The sequence below is a fragment of the Papilio polytes genome, unplaced genomic scaffold, assembly GCF_000836215.1.
Source record: "Papilio polytes unplaced genomic scaffold, Ppol_1.0 DF824191.1, whole genome shotgun sequence".
NCBI classification, from domain to species: domain Eukaryota; kingdom Metazoa; phylum Arthropoda; class Insecta; order Lepidoptera; family Papilionidae; genus Papilio; species Papilio polytes.
The window spans coordinates 529,810-552,335 of record NW_013525013.1 but is presented as its reverse complement, the minus strand read 5'-3'; the positions used below and the strand labels follow the sequence as shown (position 1 = coordinate 552,335).

The following is a 22,526-nucleotide window of genomic DNA, read 5'->3' as shown; positions in this document are numbered from 1 at the left end:
ACATCAGTTTTAAATAATCAAATATTTTTTTCGACGAACGCAAATGAGACTTTTTTTAAAGAAAAGCAGCAGTTTTATACAGTGATCCAAGACATTAAAAACTTTGACATACATTGAATAGAGCATAAATATTTAATATGATTAGCGCATACAATGCATTTCATGATTTTAATTTAGTATCTGAATTAGTAAACATGCCTCTCAGAGACTAGTACGAAAAAGCAAGCAATACGTCGAATCTGCACTGTTTAGTCTTTGTCACTTAATCTATGGCGTGTACGTCACCGAGTAAGATGGCCGGTTGTACGATGCATAGGATTTTCGTACTTATGTTTATGGTACAACGTCTAGAATTGCGCGTAAAGCAGCGGCAATACAAAAACTTGCATTGTTGTTGTGGAACGAATACGATTGTTTTGTTTTTTATTCGTTTTGATTTTTAGCGATGGGACAGATATTAATTTTTCTAGATCTATAATTACGGTAATCAGAAAAATGTTAGTGTCTACAATACACTTTATTATAATAAGAATTGAACGGATTTTTAGCTATGACTGACGATTGTATTAGAAACTATTAAATACATTTTTGGTTTTAGAATACGCTGGCGATACTGGATAAATTGGACATCGACAGCGAGAAGCCGTCAGAAGAAGAAATTGCTAGACTCTTCGGGTATGAGGAGGCGTATCTTTCTGGAGAGCTGGGCATCTGGCAGAGGATCAAACCTAAGATATGGGCATTGTTCGATGAGCCTTCTAGTTCACCAACCGCTAAGGTAACGTGCGAACAATAATGACTCGATCTTTAGCTATTTTTGTTAATATTTTGTAAGTATCGTAGTCAAAACGTAATCTTTCTAAGTGTAGTTTTAATATGAGAAATACACATAAACCATTAAGTGCTCGTTGCCGTTCGTGCCTTGGATTTTAAAAATTAATATGAGTTGAAAAACATTTTTAGTTGAACGCAATTGTTGCGATAATAAACGGCTAGATGGCGTTAAACCGGAGATGAGAACCATTTCCCAAGCAATTAGTCGAATACCGCCGTTGTTTCATAACGGAACTCGTATTGAACTATGATTTTGTGCAAATAACGATAGCTTAAATATATGTAGGGAATATAACTATCGTAAATTTGTGTAACTGATATTGACGTTAGATATTTTTTATTATTACCGCGTGGAATTATATAAAAAAGTAAGTAGCCTATAATGTGTTCTTCCAGACTATATCTGACCACCTCTGTGTTCCCGCCGCTCGTTTGCCCCCTTCAAATATATATAACTGTAAAAAAATATATATCTGTGCAGAATCTAATCGAGATCCGTTCAACCGCTTAGGTGTTAAACTCTAACAAACATCCATCCATCTATCTAAACTTGAGGGATAATATTAGTAAGATTATTATGAACCAATACTTTTAGTATTCAGTTCTGCATTTTAAGATTTTCTCCTGTTTTGTCGCTAGCTACTTAAAACAATTAATAATAAAATATCGGATTTTTTACACCAAACAATATGAACACATCAAATAAACTATCTTACTTCTTACTAACCTTACTTCTTACTAAAATGAGAAAGTTTAGATGGATGGATGGATGGATGTTTGTTAGAGTTCGTAGCCTAAACGGCTGAACGGATCTTGATGAAATTTGTCATGGAAGCAGAGCATAGTCTGGAAGGACACATAGGCTACTTGGTTTTGTCTTTTTTTAAACCGCGCGGACGGAGTCGCGGGCCAAAACTCGTATGTGATAAATGAACAAAAATAAATGACGGTATGGATAATATTCCGTATTTGTCATACTCATGTATAATTAAACAAAATTAATTAACCAAATTAAACATAAAACAGCATCAAAATTTAATTTATTATACAACAAAGTGTAGGGTTAACAAAACAAGTGCCGGCCGCTGTTTTCGCAATAAAACGTGCGTCAGAATTTCTATAAATATTTCAACGGTACAGTAATTTGACAAATCGTGATCGGGAAACAAACTGCGGCACAAGGGAACAAAAAATATATGAAAAATATCAAAATAACTTCATTTTTTTTGTTAATTAAATAAAAAATGGGAAAGGGAATTGCATTTAGAAGACGAATTTATCTATATACTAACATTATAAAGAGGAAATATTTGTATTTTTGGATATTTGTATGTATTTGATTTTCGTAAAAACTACTGGGCCGTTTTCAAAAATTCTTTCACCATTAGAAAGGTAATTTATCAGTGAGTAACATAGGCTATATTTTTTATTATTTTTCTATTTAACGCGGGTGAAGTCGTATATGATAAAATAGGTTTTTAAGCCATGCATATTCTGGTTCCTTCTCTATCTAGTCCTCTGTTTTCTTATAAATGGGAAAAGAGAGTTGAAAGAAAGTCAATTGAAGTGAAGAAACACATTTATTGTTTAACTAGTGGTCGCCCACGACTTTGTCGTAGCAGAATTTAAAAAGTTACCTACCTGCATCAGCTACCTTTCTAAAGTGTTGTTAAAGTCCAGACACCGTCTTACGGACAAACATTTATGTTATATGTTCACCAAAAATGTATTTAATCTCGCTTTTGACTTGGACTGATGTACATAGTATGTCGCGTTATATAGCATAGTGATTGATGACAGATCTCTGTCCGTGAAACTCAATATTTTATGGAAAAAAACAGGACAGAACTTTGAACGGAAAACGTAAAAAAAGTTAAGCGAATTGTTTCGAAAATAAATTAGCCAAAAATGTATCGTGCCAGTTATATCGGCTATTTTTTTTTTAAAGATTCACTGGCCTGTATTTATGTCCTTATAATATCTTTTCTAGACTTTACGTTAGTCTTATCAGTTCACACTACATTAACTTTCATTTTAATTTCAACAAAGATAAAAGTTTTATATATTTTCTTTAAATTTTTAAACATTTATTTTATATCTGTAACTAACTATTCCCGTGCGGATATCATGTAATTTTGAAAATTTTATTGTATTTACATTTGTCACATTATCAAATGCAAACGTCAAAATGACATTACAAATCATGGCAACCTTGCTTCCTTGATATTGGCAGCAACTTATGGCATCTTACCCACATCAAGGTTTTCATCCGAGCTATTTACCCCCTAAGTTTAATAGCGTGAAAATATATAGCCTAAAGTATGACGTAAGTGTAAGGCTTTTTATTAAAAAAAGAATTATTAAAAAATATGATTTAATTGCTGAGATCTTACGCCACAAAGAAGTGTGTGTTTACGCTTTATTATATTAGTATAGAAGTATAGATTTATACTAACGTTCTAAAGAGATGTATATTTTTGTATATGAAAAAAATTCAAAAACTATTGAACTGTACTAGAAAATTCTTTTACCATTAAAAAGTGGTTATTACTAAGTAATACATCAGTAGAACTACTGTTAGTATAGTACAGTACAGTTAGTATAAATTTCAATTGTTCCAGGTGATATCAGCGATATCGGTGTTCTTCATCTGCGTGTCAGTGCTGTGCTTCTGTTTGAAAACACACCCTGACCTTCGGGTGTCGGAGCCTTTACTCCTCGAGGATGTGGAGAACTCGACAGCGGAGCTGGACACCAGGCCAGCGTGGCTTGACAACGGCCAGCCGCATATCGCCTTCTTCTATATTGAACTGATATGCAATGTTTGGTTCACTATTGAACTGTTAGTACGGTCTGTGGTAAGTGTTTGAAATTTTAATTAGATATTTAGTAAAGGAATAAATATTCAAGGACGCGTCACATTTCGTTACAAGAGGGAGATAAAAGATATGTCACCTGAGTAGAGTGAAAGAGAGCGATATATACACTTTTACAAAGTAATTCTCGGTATTTCCGGATAGAAATTTTCTATAGAATATTGTCTATTTAAATTTGACTAAATATCATTAACTCTGATATTTTGATATTTTTAAATAGCAGAAAATCAAATAGTTGCTTTGTAATATTCGAAAAGAGCCTATATTCCCGATTAAGGGCCTGTCCCACCAAATTGTAAATTGTAACAATCCAACGATAAAATATGTGATGGAAATATCGGATTTTGTTTTCTTATCTGACAGTGACGTCATTTTTAAACAATCTGAGTCTCTATCAGCCAGTTGTGGGACAGGCCTTTAATCTCCTTACTCAAGTTCACGAATTAACCTTTCGTTACTACTCGAATTACTTTCAAAACATCTATTTTTGTCGCACGATCGTATACACACTCAACCTATAGATACAGTCCAAAACAATATCATGTCTACAATATTTATCTTTATATTGGAACGTCCTATTTGCATACAAAGTACATGATGATTATTTATTATGTACCAAATGAGTGTATAAAAATAAGAATAATAACTTAGTATCACTTTCTTTTATAACATCGTTCATTGTAACCCAAATGGGAATTTGATTAACAAATAATGTAGTGTAAAAAATTCATACTGACTTCAGCCTCTACAAATGTAGCATAACATCAACTTGAATGTATTAGGTTACAAATTTTAGAAACTATTTTTGGCAAACATCCAACATTGCGATTTAGGTAATATTTTCCAAAGCCTGAGACTGAAAATGTGAAAGCCTTTTACGTTAAGGTAGAAATTGAGACACGTGTATTTCATGGAACTGTATTAAGTCAAGTAAAATATTAACCTTTGAATCAGCTATACTTGCCTGGAAATCCTGATGCTCAGAACCTTGTACAAAATTGTGGTTCCCTTCATACTCCATGACAAAAATAGAGATGTCAGAGTTTTGTTAGAGAGATACCCACGATTAAAAAACATGAGAATAGCTGTTGCTCGCGACTTTGCGTTAAAATTAAAAAAGTATTAAAGAACGTATAGCCTATATTACTCACTGATAAAGTAGCTATGTAATGGAGTAAGAATTTTTAAAATCTACCCAGTGGTTTTTGAGTTATTTCAATACATATAATAATAAAAATCTTTCCTCTATACAATATAAGTATAGATTATTAATAAGACGCTTATTCACCTCTCCCATTCATGACTTCAAAAGGATATATCTCATTTAAACAAAGAGTTGAAAAATTTCATTGAGTTGAAAGCGTCTCACTTAATTAAAAATTTATTGAGAAAAGAATCCGCTTTCATTAGTGCAACATTTGCATCACAAAAGAAAGCAGATATTCTTTACGTCATTCCACAAAAATTGCGATTTATTTAATGTACGCATAGTCACGCTAATAACTACTAGCACAGAGGTGGCGAACAACTGGCACACGACATAATATTTTGGGCAAGTCGATGCACCATGGAATTGACGTAATAATCGCGGTTAAAAAAATTTGATGGTACGTCTAAGACTGCATTAAACATTTCTTTAAAAAAAAGGTACTTTAATGCATAAATGTTCGCCACCCCTGCACTAGTACTGCTGCGAAAATTGACGAGAAAAAAAAACAATGTTTCCTTCGAAGTACATTTATGTAACGACAATTGAGTCACCGTAATATAAGAAATAGAGTGCCTTATTCTAGCCTTCACAGACGTCTTTCGTAACATTCGAACAACCCTCAAGGATATTCAATTTTGTAAGGCAAATACAATATCGTGTTGATATGATTCAAGGAAATACGGCTGTTTGCTTGTCTATTTGCATATAGAAAATAAAGCTTAACGTTCTATTGAAATGGATATATTCGTATTCGTATTTTATGTTTATTTTATTTTAATTTATTATAAGACATGTTCATATTATTTCGGAAATAAAAACATTTTCAATCGCACGCATGAAAGCATAACTCACGTTTCGCCTGAGTTCGTGCGAGAGAGAGAGTTGCACAAAAGAGAGGAACAATCATTTTAGGTGTTTGACTTTTACGTTATCATGTAAAATTATTATCTTAAAACCAACTATTCTAGCAATAACTAGGAAATAACCTCAATAATAATATAATGTAAGAAATCGTAAAAAACTTCTTGGTTTTGATAGATTTTGACCTATAAGATAAATTTTTATGTATACACACCAAGGGGTATTTTTGTCAAGAACAAAAATCCAATTACGTACTCGAAAGAAGCATCGTACATCATAAAAGTACTTGGAATATCCGAGAGAGTCACGTACAGGCTTCCTTTTATTTATTGCGTGGACCTTACCTTGTCAAATATGTTGTCAATAAACCGGCCCCTAGAGACTAGAAACACCTGTACTACACTAGCTGTTGCTCGCGATTTTGTCCGCATAAAGTTACAGAAATAGCCTTTGTATTTAGTGATAACGTAGCTTTTTAATGGTAAAAGAATTTTTGAAATCAGACCAATAGGTTTTGAGGTATGCCAATACATGCAAAAATACATTTTTTTCCTCTTTAAAATATTAAGACTACATATCTGGTATAATAATTAATTACACATTAAATCTATATTAACACAAATAACACACTGATAGACTTCTCACGAAGAGTATTAGGGCCTGTCCCACCACTGACTGATAGAGGCTCAGATAGCTTAATAATGACGTCACTGACAGATAACAAAATCCGATATATCCATTACATATTTAACACGTTTGATAATTATCAGAAAGTTTACAATTTGATGGGACTGGCCCTAAAAGTTTCATTTATCTTTATATCAATCTTTAATCTTGGAATTGTGAAAAACGATGTCGATTTTGTAAGGTTTGTTTTTGCAGATCAAAATTTATAACGTTGTTTTTGTACCAAATGTCACTTCCTTTTCATTGATTTATTGCTTCAAAATTTATATCCAATCCTGTAACATAAAATTTTATTTTAACTATCGAATGTATTTTTATGTTCTGTAGTATTGAAAATTAAATAAAAATGAACTAAGAAATAAACTAAACATTATATGTTAACCCTAAATGACAATTATCATCTACTTAGCTAGTACTAGCTACCCTAAGTCTAATAGGTCTTATGGCCTGTTTCCCAGCTACCTTTAACCGTTCTTTAGTGTTTTTCGATAAATTAATGAAATGCAATTCCGAACTTGGTAACTTTAGTTTTATTCCATTGAAAAATATGTTATCCTAACACTAATGAATCGATAGATAAAAAATAAGCGGGAACTTCAGAAACCCAGCATTAGTTAAACACACTGCACTGCGGGTAAAAGTACATGTGGAATTCGAAAATCAAAAACATTATTACATGGCGGAGTTCGTAGACGAATAGATTGTGTATATTAAGATCAAACGTTTAACAACTATACCAATGACACTGTATTTTATCTATATTTTTGTTTATCCCGTATACGGTATATAACTAGATAGTAGGTAACATAATACGCTTTAACTAAATTGGGACTTTTATATTTGTACACCCGTTCTTCAAATACAACGATATCATTACAATCTCTACACGTAAATAATTAAGAATTTCAGTATAGATTTCAATAGCTTTGTTAGTATTCGAGGGCTCTTTGTTTCTTCAAACTAAGCATAGTATCTGAAGCAGTTGCACTCAACTACCATCACCATCGAGAGGTCGGGTTATTAGGTCAAAACGTATATATTTCTTTAAGAAAAGTTTACAGTTTTTGCGTAAAGTTTTAACTAGGTCCCTTAGCTGTAATTGGCCTGGAGTATAAAGTTAAGTTATTTTGTAGCTTAAATTATATACTTCGCTACTTAGTTTGTTTAATATCCTTGCTAAGTATACATTCTCATGTTTATAATCTTATTCAAATGAACTTTTTTTTATAATATAAGGTGGCAAATGAGCAAGCGGCCACCCGAATCCGTCAAAATGGCGAAGAGACCGCTGCCCATAGACATCCGCAATTGCAGATGCGTTGCCTATACTTATCCGACGGAAGAGGAGACGCACATAAAGAGGATATTTCCCCTTCCTATGCATCGCCTCCACTGTCAAATCCAATTCCCCTTCCCATCCTCTCCTTATGAGAAAAGAGTGGTAAGGGACTTAAATTAGGCCTTGTTAAATGGCCTTAAATTACTTGTATCATTTGTTATGTAGTTTTACTGTAATTTAATTTTAAAAATGTGTAATCTTAATTAGAAAAAAACAAATGAAACACAAATTGATTTCTTCTTAAATTGATAACAGCATAAAAAGGAGGTTTATGTTCCTCTTTCCTAAATAACACAAAACCTAAACACGAGATTCGATGACTCCTTGGAATTGATATTTGGTGAAAATGTTATAACCCCAAACAATTAAGAAAACTACCAATTTTATGTTAAATCAAAACATAACAATTTTCTAATTTATCAGAAAAATGGCTACAAGTAATACTTTCAAATATATTTGCTTCTTAAAACTTCAATAACATTGGCCTAGTTACTAGAAAGATGTTATTTGAAATGAAAACTTACGCGGTACAAAATATAAGAAATCTTTTAGAGAAAAGTTTAAGTGAAAACATACGGTTCTTTCGGGCGCAATTGGGAAATGCGTGGTGAGAGATTTCCTGTCAGAGTATGCCGCAGCGCCCGCATGCGGGAACCGTTTTTAGTCGTATAGACAACAAAATCGTTGCGAGTATTTCTGATGTAACTCAATTTTAAAACGAAAAAGTCGTACAAAAATATCACGAAGTTTTTTCACAATGCTAGCGAACACGCATATGCCTCCCATTCGTATAAATCCGTAGAACTTTCCAGAATTTGCATTTGCGAAATAAAACTTGCTCGCAACATTGACCTAGTTTGCGACTGAATAAAAAAGTTAGAAATAATATTTTTTTTTTGCCCGAACTTCCAGCCAGTGTGTGACTAAAAATATGAATCTGTATAAAAGTTTGGCTCAATTAAGTCATATTAAATTTTGAATATTCGTTTCAAATTTTGAATTTAGAACGATTTCTTCACGTTAATACTCAAATACGTGAAATTACAGTAGTCATAGGAATTTTGGGCATTTGCAAATATTTTAAAACTTATAATATTACTAAGATGAATAGTAGTGTAATCATTTTTATAATGAAACTAGCTGTTGCTCATGACTTCGTCTGCGTGAAATAAAAAAATAATAAACACAGCATATACTACTCACTAATAACGGAGTATTTTAACGGTGAAAGATTTTTTGAAATCTGTCCAGTAGTTTTTGAGTGTATTTTATACAAAAATACTAATCTTTCCTCTTTATAATATTAGTATAGATTTAAAATAATAAATATAAACCATAAAAATCAACAGAGATATCAAATTTAAAACAACGACTATAAATTCTTGCATGATAAATAAAATGTGATTCTTGAAGCACACTCTACTCTGAACCAGGCTTGTTCATTTAGCCGCCATGTTGAAGATGCCCTCTTTAGGTTGATGCTATGCTCTATGTATAGTTAAACCGTTTTAATTTTTAGAGTACTGTTTTAATTGTTAAATGTAAGGTTTAAGAATGTTTTAAAATTTGTAATATTGTGTACACAAAATTGTATAACGTGATTGAATAAATACTTACGATTAGAAATAAAATTCTCGAATTGTTGTATCATAATAATAAAATTTGAGTGTCTGTTTGTAATATATAAAGAAAAAAATACTAGATTTCGGGAAGATGATATATTTGCGTTGCCTAAAACGTAAATCGCATTTAAATAAAATTGTCTGTCTGTCTGCCCTCAAGCCGCGTTTATTCCGAAGCGGCTGAGCCGATTTCGACCGGACTCTCACTGAAGGGTAGCTGACATAGACGGGCATATTATAGACTACTTTTTTTCTTAATACTGCGTGGGCGAAGTCGCAACAGCCAGTTTACAACTTTCAAGAAATTTTATTAAGATAGTGATTGTTATAATGCCATATTATTCTTATTATCCAAAGTATAAAAAGTCAAATTTACAGAATAAATACGTTAATTGGTTAGAATAACCCACTTACCTTATTAAAATATTTTTAAATCAGCACACAACTATTTTTTCTCCCAAATTTTTCACATTTTCCAGTAAATAACTTGCTCCAACAATGTAAGCCTCTAGAAATACGACTCGTAAATAACGTTGCCTAGTGTCGGATTCGAAAGTCGAAGCGAACGTAATTCCCAATACCAAGTACTTTTAGAGCGTACACCTTTGACTAAACTATCGCACAACTGTTTAGTCGAGCTTTGATTCCTACGTGGAGGTGTGCACACTACTCAATTTTTACTAGTGCAACTAAACATTTAGATAGATGGCTGGATCTCTATGAAATTTAGCACTGTAGAGGTCACATAGGTTGCTCACTTTTGCTTTTTTTTAATTCCACGCAGATGAAGTCGAGGGCGAAAGCTAGTAAAAAAAGCATTACTCCTTTACTCACAATATATTTCGACAATCTGTCTTCTAAGACAAAAGGTTAATACTTCTTTACGAATACTGAAAATCGAGTGTTTTTAGTAAAATTCTACACGCTCAAATCATTAGTCAAATGAAGACTTAAAGCAGATTAAAATGGAACTGTCTGTCCGTCTGTCTGGTTACAAATTGATCGGATTTGTCTTGTTTCAACTAATAACAATTGACAGTGTTTGCAAACAAGATTTAACTAAAACAATCACAGCTTTCGGAACAAATAAGTGGAGACACAAATTACATTTCGTCTTTAAAGTCAGCATTTTCAAATACATTTATAAAAGAACTCCAAGAGGTTTATAAATCACTACTTATAAGTTACATGCAACAGTTATAGTTCAAGAGTTCACTAAATTGGACGTGTTCCACTTCTCTCCACTTCCTTTTTGATTCCGATTTCAATTTGTTACCCGATAGATACAAGATGTTCAGTCCTTTATTTAATACTAGCTTGCGCCAGCGACTCCGTCCGCGTGGAATTAATAAAAACAAAGGTAAGTAGTCTATGTGTTTTTCTAGACTATCCTCTACGTCTATGTCAAATTTCATCAAGATCCGTTCAGCCGTTTAGGCTACAAACTCTAACATACATCCATCGATCTATCTAAACTTTCGCGTTTATTATATTAGTAAGATTAGTTTTCCCCACGACTCCGTCTTTGTGGAATTTAAAAAGAACAATAGTATGTAGGCTATGTGTTCTTCCAGACTATCGTCTACATCTATTCCATCTTACTATAATGTTATAAATGCGAAAGTTTAAATGAATGTTTGTTAGAGCTTGTAGCCTTAACGGCTAAACGGATCTCGATGACATTATGCAGAAATGTAGGGGATAATCTAGATGAACACATAGGCTACTCACTTTTGTTTTTATTTATTCGACGCGGACGGAGTCGTGGGCGAAAGCTAGTTTTTTATAATTAAATTAACATTTATCAACCATTAGTATTGCAGATGGAAATACAAGTAACTTATTAATAAAACATTTGAATATAGTAATTGTAGTCAAATGTTTTGTAGTTAAAAAATGATTACCATTTATGACTCATAATATTTTACGTCAATACAAACATTTCTATAGAACATACTTTGCTTTTAAAATCAACGCGAAAGCCAAATCAAAGTCATTCATAACACTGAATGAATGGGAAAGTATTGAAGTGAATGATTTTCGATCGGCGAAATATAAAGGTTATGTGCTCAGAGAAGTAATTAAAGCTCTCTTTACTTTTATTTTCTTTGAAAATTTGAGTGTTGCCTGAAAGATAAAGAAGTTTAAAATAAACAATATTTAGTACGCACATTAATTGTATTTGGTTAACAAATCCTTTTATGTTTTAAATATTTACAATATCTGTTTAAATAATTGAATCGGCTTGCAATCTATTTAATGGTGGATTTACCAATACTTTATACGCAATAGGTGTTGCTCGAGATTTAGACCGCTCAAAATTAAAAAAAAAAAAACAATTAAAGATATAGCCTATGTTACTCGCAAATAAATTACCTTTCTAACTGTGAAAGAATTTTTAAAATCGGGCCATTAGTTATTGAGTTATTTCAATACATACAGAGATAATAAAAATAACACAAAATCACGTATTATTCCTCTTTATAATATTAGTATAGATATAAAAAGCATATAAAATAACAACATTTATATGTGATGTAACTATCGGAGCATGAATCTTCTCATTCTCAGAGTGGCTTTAGTTATAAGTAATGCGATTAAGATGTCAGATTAAATTCATTAGTAAGGGCGGATAACCGGCAATGCCAAACTCCGGTGTGATCCCGCGGGAACTCGCCCTAATTCTTCTCTGTTTGGGAAATTGTTACACAAAATGTGGTTACATAAAAGAGTACGAAAGTTTACTGTAATTCTTACTGAAATTGTACTCGTTAATGCAAGTTTGGATGATTGGATGGTTGTTTCCAGGGCCGGAGTTAGAGAAGGGGAGCCATGGTGTGAATGCCACCTTTTCCCCAAAAGTGCTAAGACCCTATAGACATATCGGGCAGCGAGTACTGCTTCAATCGGTACTATATTATATGCAAGCAATTCTTGTGTAACGAATTTTGGTGAAAGAAACACGTACTAGCGAAAAAGCCTACTTTTATCCTAAAAAATTCTGTCTTTCTTGCGAGTTTCAAACACTTTTTAGTGCATTTTCAAATCGGGTATCAAAAATGAATATTCCGGACCATAACCATAACATTATTTTGTCAATTGTTTTTGTAAGAATACAGTTCAGACTATGACACCAAAGTTTGTTGTCAAACTGTTGTATCTCATTTCCGGTGTACTAAAAATGCATGGGAATTGGCAAAGACTTATGAATACGGTTATTGTATTGAGTTTTTAAAAATCTGTATTAATAGCAATGTTTTTCTGTACTAGAAACTTGTGCATACACGTGTTCATGTATAAAAGTGTGTCTGACGCAGCGTTGCCTACGAAATGAACAACTTGAGAGCAATTCATGTTCAGCTGAGCGGAGAGTTCGCAATGAACTGTATTGTTCATAAATATAGTAAATGTAATTTGTGCAATATTGTTATATTTACACGATAGAATTTTTGAATGACTGTGTATTCAGGGTTTTAAATTAAGTAACTGGTGGTATATGAAGTTATTTTTAGTAATACTTAAAAAGAAATCAAAAGTAACGTAGGTGTATGTTTTAAATAAAAGATTCTGTAAATAAGATCGCGATGTCGTGTTTGTAAATTCTTGTCGGTGAATTTTTTTATATATTTGTTAACTAGTAAAATACAATTACCAGCTATACGCTGTTTAAAAGAAGGTTGGTGTTCGTATCAATGTTTAATTATTAATAGACAAATAACAAATAGGTCCAAACGTTACTTTTAATAGTCACAGGCTCTTAAGCAATTATTTGTCTATTTAAACGGGATTCATTTGTTTGTAGTCGCAAAGTAAATCTATACTAATATAATAAAGCGAAAAACACACACTACTTTGTACTATTAACTTAGGGGGCAAATAAATTAGAAAAAAACTTCACGTGAGAAAGGGACCATAAACTTCAAACTACCAACCTTACGGAATTAAGATTATGTTAATGGTAATTTTGACATTTGCAATTGAGAATTTGACAAATGTAAACAATGAAATAAAGCTAGTATATAACATGTTTATTTTTATACATTTCAAGATAAGATATTTCCGTTTATTTGAAAGCCATTGTGTTGATTTCAATTTTAAGCTCATATGTTGGAGTCGCGCCAGGCGCAGGTCGGGAATAGACTTTAAATTTAATGGAACAAATTATGTAGCTGCATTGAAAAGTTCTCACAGACGTTAATTAAAACGTTTAATTGTTAAAACATTGTATATTCAGAAAATGCTGTTATTTTACGATACGCTTGATATCCATTTGAGTAACTATTCTGTTTCTCAATTTTGTTCATAGATGGCGTTATTGTAGGAATAGAACACGCTAGTGTTTTGTTTTTACGTGAAAAAATTGCGTAATAATAACCTAACTAATTTGTAGAAGTACTAAAAATATTAGTCTAGTCTTAATACGTAATAGTTATTAATATGATTCTGTTTTGTTTCAGGTAGCACCTAACATAATAGAGTTTATCAAATCCCCAGTGAACATTATAGACTTTATCGCAACGTTAAGTTTTTACATGGACGTTGTTGTAGAATTAACTGTAGTTAAAAGAAATATTGATAAAGCGGACATTTTAGAGTTTATTTCTATTATAAAGATACTTAGACTTTTTAAGTTGACGAGACATAGTCCGGGTTTAAAAATATTAGTGCATACGTTTAAAGCGTCTGCCAAGGAGCTGACGCTTCTAGTGTTTTTCTTAGTTCTAGGTATTGTGATCTTCGCAAGTTTAGTGTATTATGCGGAGAAATCTCAGGTAAGAATATTTCTTAAGTAACTAGTAATCTAACAGCGGTCGCACACCTTTGACTAAATTATAGCACGATTGTTGTACCATTGTCGATTGTTTCGCAGGCAATTCAACTGTTTAATTGCATAACTAAAAAATCGACTAGTGTGCGCACCTCGATATAAGCTTATAGGAATCAAAACGCGACTAAATTTTATTAATTTGCGAATAACGGTCGACTGGTATGCGAACGTTTTATTTCAGTGGAAGTGGATTTTTATATTCGTTTCGTGCTCGGGCACGACAGCGCTGGAAGTTAATTGCCTGTCAATTACGCATCGACGAAAACTTTCGTCGTCATTCGTAAAATGCATCGATGATAAATATATTGCACTTTAGTTAGCAATTAAAAAATCCATTATTCAATAATAAAACTAACTTTTGCTCGCGACGCCGTCTGCGTGGATTAAAGTAAAGCCTATGTGTTCGTCCAGACTATTTCTATATCTATTCCAAATTTCATCGATCTCCGTTCTCTAGTTTAGGCTACAAACATCTATCTATCCATATAATCTTTCGCTTTCCACAATATTAGAAACATAAATGTACTCTCCAAGTAAATGCAAAATAAAACCTCAATATTCTACAGCTATTTAACAAAAATAATATCAAATTCCAGGATAACCCAGAGAATCAGTTCAAGTCGATCCCGTTAGGATTATGGTGGGCGATCGTTACCATGACAACCGTGGGCTACGGCGACATGGCGCCGAAGACGTATCTAGGGATGTTCGTGGGCGCGCTCTGTGCGTTGGCCGGAGTATTGACCATTGCCTTGCCAGTTCCAGTGATCGTGTCCAACTTCTCAATGTTCTACTCTCACACACAGGTAAGAACATAAAATTAAGACAATGAGAACATAAATTGTATCGCTGTTGTGAGTTTTAGTGTGAAACAATAGAGTAACGATGTTTTTTTTACAAAAATGTCCGTGGAAACCAATCTTTACACGATTTTATGTTATTTAAGCTTATTGAAAATCTAAATTGATCCTTCTATGTTACATTCATAGCATAACTAAGGGTGACTTTTAAGGGATTTTTCTTCATATTCATAAAATATTAATATGTACATTATTTGACCTCTAAGAATAAATATTGTTATATTGAACATTTTTGATAAAAAACTTCATCAATCATAAGATGTTTTTAGCAATTTAACTCAATGACTTGCTTTTTCATAAACGTATCACCTATTTCTTTACAAAAGGTTAACGTCGATACATCAATATCTTTTTTAGACATATTCTATTCTACAAGACATCCAAAAATGTGTTTTTAACTTTTTATTATTTATTATTATAATTTATTTTATTATGTCACGTAGTTGTAAGTGTACTAATATACCGGTAGTGTAGGGCGAGGGTGACCACCCAGGGCGACAGCCCAGGGCGCCACAAGCACATAGTAACTTGAAATCGTGCCCAGGGAGCCCGTAATCCTATAACCAGCCCTGATGGCTATCATTGAATTTATCTAGCTATTGCTTGCGACTTCGTCAGCGTGGAATTATTAAATTTTGTAAATAAATAATTCCTACGTTATTCATTGATAATGTAGCTTTTTAATGGTTAAAGAATTTTTGAAATTGGCCCAGTTGTTTTTGAGTTATTAAAATACATACAAAAATACTAATTATTCCTCTTAATATAGAGTACAAATTACTTCTTGTGTGTAATTTCAATGCTATTCGTAAAAATAGTCTTTTTTCACTGAAATATTATAGAAAATCATTTTAATTATTGAAATTGATCTCAGTTAGATTTGAAAATATCTGGAAACTGTTTGACCTAAATACTAGCTTAGACCAGACGTCTAAAAGGTCAATTGGTTAGCCTCCATTAGTACTGAAAGCTATAAACGACCTAAATATCGCGGCATTACTTAAAATAACTTTAAAAATAACATTTCATTTATAGTTCAAAAGTATACGATTCAATTGTTTGTTTTTCGTCTTTAAAACACAATTTTATTAGACTTTTAATTACTCCATTTTCAAAATATTTAATCCGGAGGCGTGGCAGTGCTTTGCTGAATTATTTTCTCAAATGTTTTATTATATTACTAGCTTTCGCCCGCGACTCCGTCCGCGTGGTATTGAAAAAAACAAAAGTGAATAAGCCTATGTGTTCTTCCAGACTATCCTCTACACCTATGCCAAATTTCATCAAAATCCGCTTAGCCGTTTAGGCTACAAACTCTAACAAACATCCATCGATCCATCCATCCATCTAAACTTTCACAATTATAATATTAGTATGATTAAACAAAGAAGTTAGTTGTGTTTTAATACAGCTAAAAGTGTTAAAATATTGATCCCAAATAGTTTTCAATTAGTATTTGAAAAGGTCGACATCTGACCTTAATTGAGATTGAAAACCAAATTGACTGTATTGTTCGATTTTTAGTGACAAAACCTTTTATATACAAATAGTTTAAAGAATATACAGATAAATGCAGGTTAGTTAGTTGTAATTGACTGATGAACAACCTTTGTGTAAAATATAATACAATACATGCCTATAGTATTCTTCATTTATGAATTTTAAACATAGTTTTTTAAATACCGATCTATCAAAAACGACTAAATAAAACATTTGACTTAAAGCGTAATCGTAGCCACGTAGCCGTAGCTATTAGCGTAGCGTCGTAGAACTCGTAGAGCTGGAATAAAGTTACTTGATACATAATTTTAGATTTTCTATAACTAAGTATTGTTTAACAGAAACACTGTTCAATTAATGGTTTTCATTTGTAAAATTGACTTATTTTGTATAACATACTATGTTTTTTAGGCGAGCTCTATTCTAAATAACTTTTCTTAAGTATATTTTATCTAATTTAATACTTGGTTGTAATTAATTTATCATTTATAATTAGCTGGCAGAGGCACAAGCAAAGTAAATCAATACCAAAGCTTTGATGAGCTAAATATAGTCTCCACATTAAAGCTTGCGTCAGTATAATGTTTTATAGAACCTTTTAAACTTTGTGTAAAATAGCGTAGATTTATGCAAAGAAATCCACATTAAGTTACTACTTAATTGATAATTAAATAACACTTGAAGTGGTCGGAATCAACTATTATAGCTTTTAAATTTGTTTGACATTCAAGTTATTTATTAAGTTTAGTTGCTAAGCTAACAGCTGTCGCCTTCGAAGGTTTGTTATTAAATTCTATCCGCGCCATGGCATATGTCAAAAACTTTGACGTAATTAAATACATAACAACTTTACAAGATATATAGCTTTTTCACTGAATTGTGTAATTAATTAAAATTATCAAATAATATTGCTGAAAAGATTGATTATTTTAGACCTCATTCTGTATAATTAAGAATTTAAGCAGACATTGCTTATAAGACCTATTTTGATTAAAAATTCTAATATTTATCATTATAATTATTTTTAAACTTCTAATTAAAATCTACAATTATAAAAGAAATTGACTAAATATCATTTTAAGTATTTCAGTATTACTTGACTGGTAATAAAACAAAATGATTAACAGCTCTACTGATAACCGATGTCCGTTCTAAAAGCTTTAGTCATTATTTATCATTTACAGCGTATTAATGTTGTTTAATCCTCACAGAAAAGCGAAAAAATACGCTTCGCTAATGTACTGATGAGTAAAAACGATATTATCTTGTACCATTTGTAGATACTATTTAAAAATATATTTTATTATGCAACAAAGCTACTACTACTAGACATTTTTATAAAATTAAATTATCCCTTAATTCTTGGAACAATACAACTGGATTCAATTAAAAAACTACATAATTATCTTCATCATTACCAGCTCACTGAACGTCCCCACCGAGGAGCTCGGAGCCTACCCTAAGTTTGGGTGACATAATCTTACTTTTTACAAATGTATAAATGCAAAAGTTTATGGACGGATGTTTATTACTACGTGTCTCCATAACTACTCAAAGGGACTTTCTAAAATTGGAGTTAATTGACCTAATTTAAGTCCCTTTCTCATTACCACCCTTTTCTTATAAAAAGAGGATGGGAAGAGGAAGTGTATTTGGCAGTGGAGGAGATGCATAAGAAGGGGAAATATCCTCTTTATGTGCGTCTCCTCCTCCGTCTGATAAGGGTAGGCAACGCATCTGCAATTGCGGATGTCTATGGGCAGCGGTCGTTTCGCTATTTTGGCGGCTTCAGGTGGCCGCTTGCTCGTTTGCCACCTTATGTTATTAAAAAAAAAACATTTATTCCTCCCAGAAAGTCACAGGCGACAGCTTGTATTAATTTTAACCAAATTAAATTCTCTTGTACAATTTAATACATGTCATATAAAACTTAGGAGTGTAAAAATAATTTAATATGAATTTTAACTTACAAAAGCACATTCAAGTTATGATTTACTTATCTGTTAGTAAGACGGGTAACAAGGGAATTAGTTGAAAGTTCGTATCTCTCAAGCTGTCCAGCGGTTGTTCCATTTAACTCAATCAAGTAAAGTTCGGACAACGGATATATAAGTGAATATTTTATTTTTGAGTAGCATTCATTTCGACGACCAATAGCCTTCAAATTTATTACTTCATTCTGTTATCTTTGTAATGAAAAGAAATAATTCCTTAAATAAAGGAAAGTTTTAAATGACGTCGGTATTGTACTAAAAATTATGAAATACACTTACTCACAAGTAGCTCTAAAGTAGTAAACATTAACTCTACTCAATTACATTTTTAATATGTATATCAAAGTGCCTGCAGACGTAATCTAAAATAGTAAATTAATTGTAGCTTGTAGTTAAACTCAGAATATCCTCGTGGAGAGCATTTCAATTCAAGTCTCAAAGCAGCAGAGGTCATATTACACAATCCTCTGCGGTAACAGCAGACTATAGGAATACCTCGTTTAAACACGTAGATTTACCTAGTACCTAGTACATGCTTTAGTATTTTAATTATGTTAAAACTAGCTGTTCGCGGGCGGCTTCACCAGCACGATATTATAAATTTATTGTTTGTTTGTCAAATTCTCAAATGTCAAAATACCAATTACCTTACTATGGAAATCTTGCTTCCTTGATGTTGGCAGCAACATATGGTCTCTTTCCCAAATAAGGGTTTTTATCCAAAATATTTACCCCGAAGTTTAATGGCGTGAAAATATATAGCCCAAAGCGTGACGTAAGTGTAGGGCTTTTTATTAAAAAAAGAATTGTTCAAAAATATGCTGTAATTGCTGAGATCTTAGGCAACGAAGAAATGTGTGTTTACGCTTTATTATAATAGTATAGATAAACTTAGGGTAAGCCTCGAACTCCTCGGTGGGGGCGTATAGTGAGCTGGTGATGATGAATCGGTTCAAAATGACATTTTTCATGTTAGACATTTTATATTTGCATAAATGAATAAAAAAAATGTTAAAGAGGCATTCTTATGGTGAAATAATTTTTGAAACCAGTGAAGTACAAATATATTAAAATTCAAACTCTAGATATGACAAAACTTTTAAGGCTGAATACCGAAACGATATAAAATATCTAACAGCGTCTTGTTGCCACTAACTCTAAATAAGCAGTGCTGACAACGCCGAAGTATTAAATTTAGTTTCAGTATAAGACTGCTAGTATTGCTTAAGTGTGTCGTAATGAAAAGTAACGAAATATAAAATAAAACCGATGACTGTTAAATTCATAAAAAGACGAGTAGCATATGCTTTACAGTACTTAATTAAAGTTATGTTTATCAGCTACGATCCAGTTAATAACGGTAACAAAGATTGTGTCCACAAATCACTTGTAAGGCGAGAGAATTTAATCAGAGGTGGCACAAATTGCCCGCTCGCGACTTATTTACAGCCCCTAACAGTCGACAACACCATCTGCTGAGTGTTATATTAAATACTGCTTATTCTGTTAATTAAATGTCTACTTAAATTGTTATTATGCTGTCTCTAAATGGATTCAATAAAAACTAGACAATGTAAATTAAAAAATAAAGTAGCAGTACACTACTTACAAAATAGCGAAATACCGAAAAAGTGTATATAAATTTCGTACTAAATTTTGGCCTTTTTGAAAGATCAACTTTTAATACATTTTTATTTACGCTATTATACTAGGTCGCCGTAATTCATTTTGTAAATATCATTTCACTTTACTGTAAAACTTTTTTCATAATTTAAATTAACGCCATCTATTGACAGGCAAGATCAAAACTACCAAAGAAGCGGCGGCGAGTTCTCCCGGTGGAACAACCTCGAAGGAAACGCGACGCCAGCGCCTCCAACCGGAGGGTGAATGCAGTTAAACATCCGGTCGTTCTCAAAGACTTATCGCCAGCGAATAATAAGTTCGGTAAGGGGCAGCAATGTTTCAGAAATGTAAAAATAGATGGCATTAAAATCAAAAGACCTCATCTAATGAAAATATTTAAAATCGAACTTTCTTTAACTTTTAAGATTGCTTTATGTCTAGTAAGAGATTATTCAAACAAATAAACTTTTTTCAGGTGTCAACGGAATGAATATGATAAGTCTGGCACTTCAAGGTCCTCCAAACCTGCTCAGACCTCCCGCCACTACTCAACCTCTACAAGCCAGAGCTCCTATAGGTAATTGAAAAAATGTAGTAACAATTTTACTTCCTTGCATGCAGAGATCAAATAATAGAGGAGACTTAGTTAACACTTTGTTTGAAACATTTTTATTAGTTTCACTAATGCCATCTATTAGTAAATTCCTAAAACCACAGGTCAATTAAAATAATCAATAACATTTAAATTAATTGCCAAAAGGTGTTATTATTATAATTTACATTTGAATTCCTGCATGAATCACCTTGAATGCGTAATTATTCCAAACCTTGCGAAAAAATAATATTAATTGCAAGATCGGTATTGTAAGAAAAATAAAAAATGAAACTCTCATCTAAATTTACATTTTTGTTGTATTTTATTATTGTAACCCATAAAATTATTTTACAGTATTTTAAAATCCTTTTTTCAGTGGAGAGTCCTATCATCACGCAGTGCGGTGCTATCTCATTGGCGTCCTTACAACCCCCTTTGCTGACAGCCCCGCCGCTGCAGCCGCGCCCCGCCACCACCGGCGCCCTCGACCTCATGCTGCCGCTCCAGCCCAAGCTGCTGCCAGGGTACCTTCAATCATCATTCCTCTCCACCACACTCTCCACTGTCAGACCTCCAGATTTACCTGACAAGGTTAAAGAAACAGAATTCAAACCGAGTGTTGATGTTATTATTGAAAAGACAGAATCAAATGAGAATTCAAATAGAAATAGTATTGATGAAGGGAGTTTAGTAGATAGAGGAACAGATAATTTAAATAATGCTGAAATTAATACTTCAGATTGTAATAATTATTCTAATGATGAAATTAATTCAAATATAACTACAAATGTTAATTCTATTGACAGTCCTAATAATAATTCGTGTTAAATTAAGATTTTTGGATTTGTAACTTATTGAATATTTACCTTTCTAGCTGTGAAACCCCTCTTAATGGATTGTCTCCCATAAAATTAAAATTTCACAAGTAATACCTTAAAATATCCTAATATTTATATTACTAACATGATGATTTTTTGTCGTTTAACCCTTAAAAGCCTAATTTTCTAAATCAAATTACAAAATGTATAATTATACAATTTACTGTAGTAAAAAAAAAACAAAACGATGCTTCTATACATTTTCGTTATATACTCCTCTTTGTTTTTTAACTTCGAGATTATCAGTCAAAGGTAACATGTAAGCAGCCTAATTTTAAAATAAAATCTATTGTAGTCCTATACGATTTATAACCACGGTACCAAATTTAAGTTTAAGTATTTAAGGGTTGAAATTGTTTTTTTTTATTCCAGATAACACAAAATATTGTATAAAAGAAATCATATTTTAAATTGAATACGCCTCGACCAACTGTAATTTAGTGGATTAGATATAAAATAAACATTTTGTATATTTTATAAATGAAAGACGAAACAGTGATCAAATTGTAGTTATATTTAGAAATTCTGGTTGTAAAGTTTACCAAATCAACTTTGGAGATCTAATTGTTGGATAATAAAACAGAAATAAACTATACGCCTAATTTTTAGAGGCGAGGATGAAATAATAGATAGAAATAGAAGATATAATAAAGTAAGATTCTATTACTTACTACTATTAATTTTGATGAAAATATAATATGATACAACTAACTTCCAATATGTTTTAGTATTTAGTTAGTGGCAAAAACATTAAAAATATATAGACAAGGCAGTGAACAAAATTATTTCACCGGTACTTCTCTGAACAGTACTATA

The 22,526-nt window shown here is 32.1% G+C and overlaps 1 protein-coding gene across 2 annotated transcripts in view; it reads left to right on the top strand.

Moving 5' to 3' along the window:
- LOC106110767 (potassium voltage-gated channel protein Shaw-like) overlaps window positions 1–22,447 on the top strand; it is an 82,628-nt gene extending 60,181 nt beyond the window's left edge. The window contains exons 4-11 of one of the 2 annotated variants that reach the window (XM_013292668.1): window positions 599–778; window positions 3,456–3,692; window positions 13,887–14,201; window positions 14,854–15,063; window positions 20,408–20,558; window positions 20,713–20,814; window positions 21,209–21,356; window positions 22,083–22,447. In XM_013292668.1, the coding sequence (XP_013148122.1) occupies window positions 599–778; window positions 3,456–3,692; window positions 13,887–14,201; window positions 14,854–15,063; window positions 20,408–20,558; window positions 20,713–20,814; window positions 21,209–21,356; window positions 22,083–22,086 (1,347 nt within the window). In that variant the 3' untranslated portion in view covers window positions 22,087–22,447. Of the gene's footprint in view, window positions 1–598; window positions 779–3,455; window positions 3,693–13,886; window positions 14,202–14,853; window positions 15,064–20,407; window positions 20,559–20,712; window positions 20,815–21,208; window positions 21,894–22,082 lie in introns of those variants that run through there. The other variant, XM_013292667.1, reaches the window with a different exon arrangement.
- The last annotated feature ends 79 nt before the right edge of the window (window positions 22,448–22,526 follow it).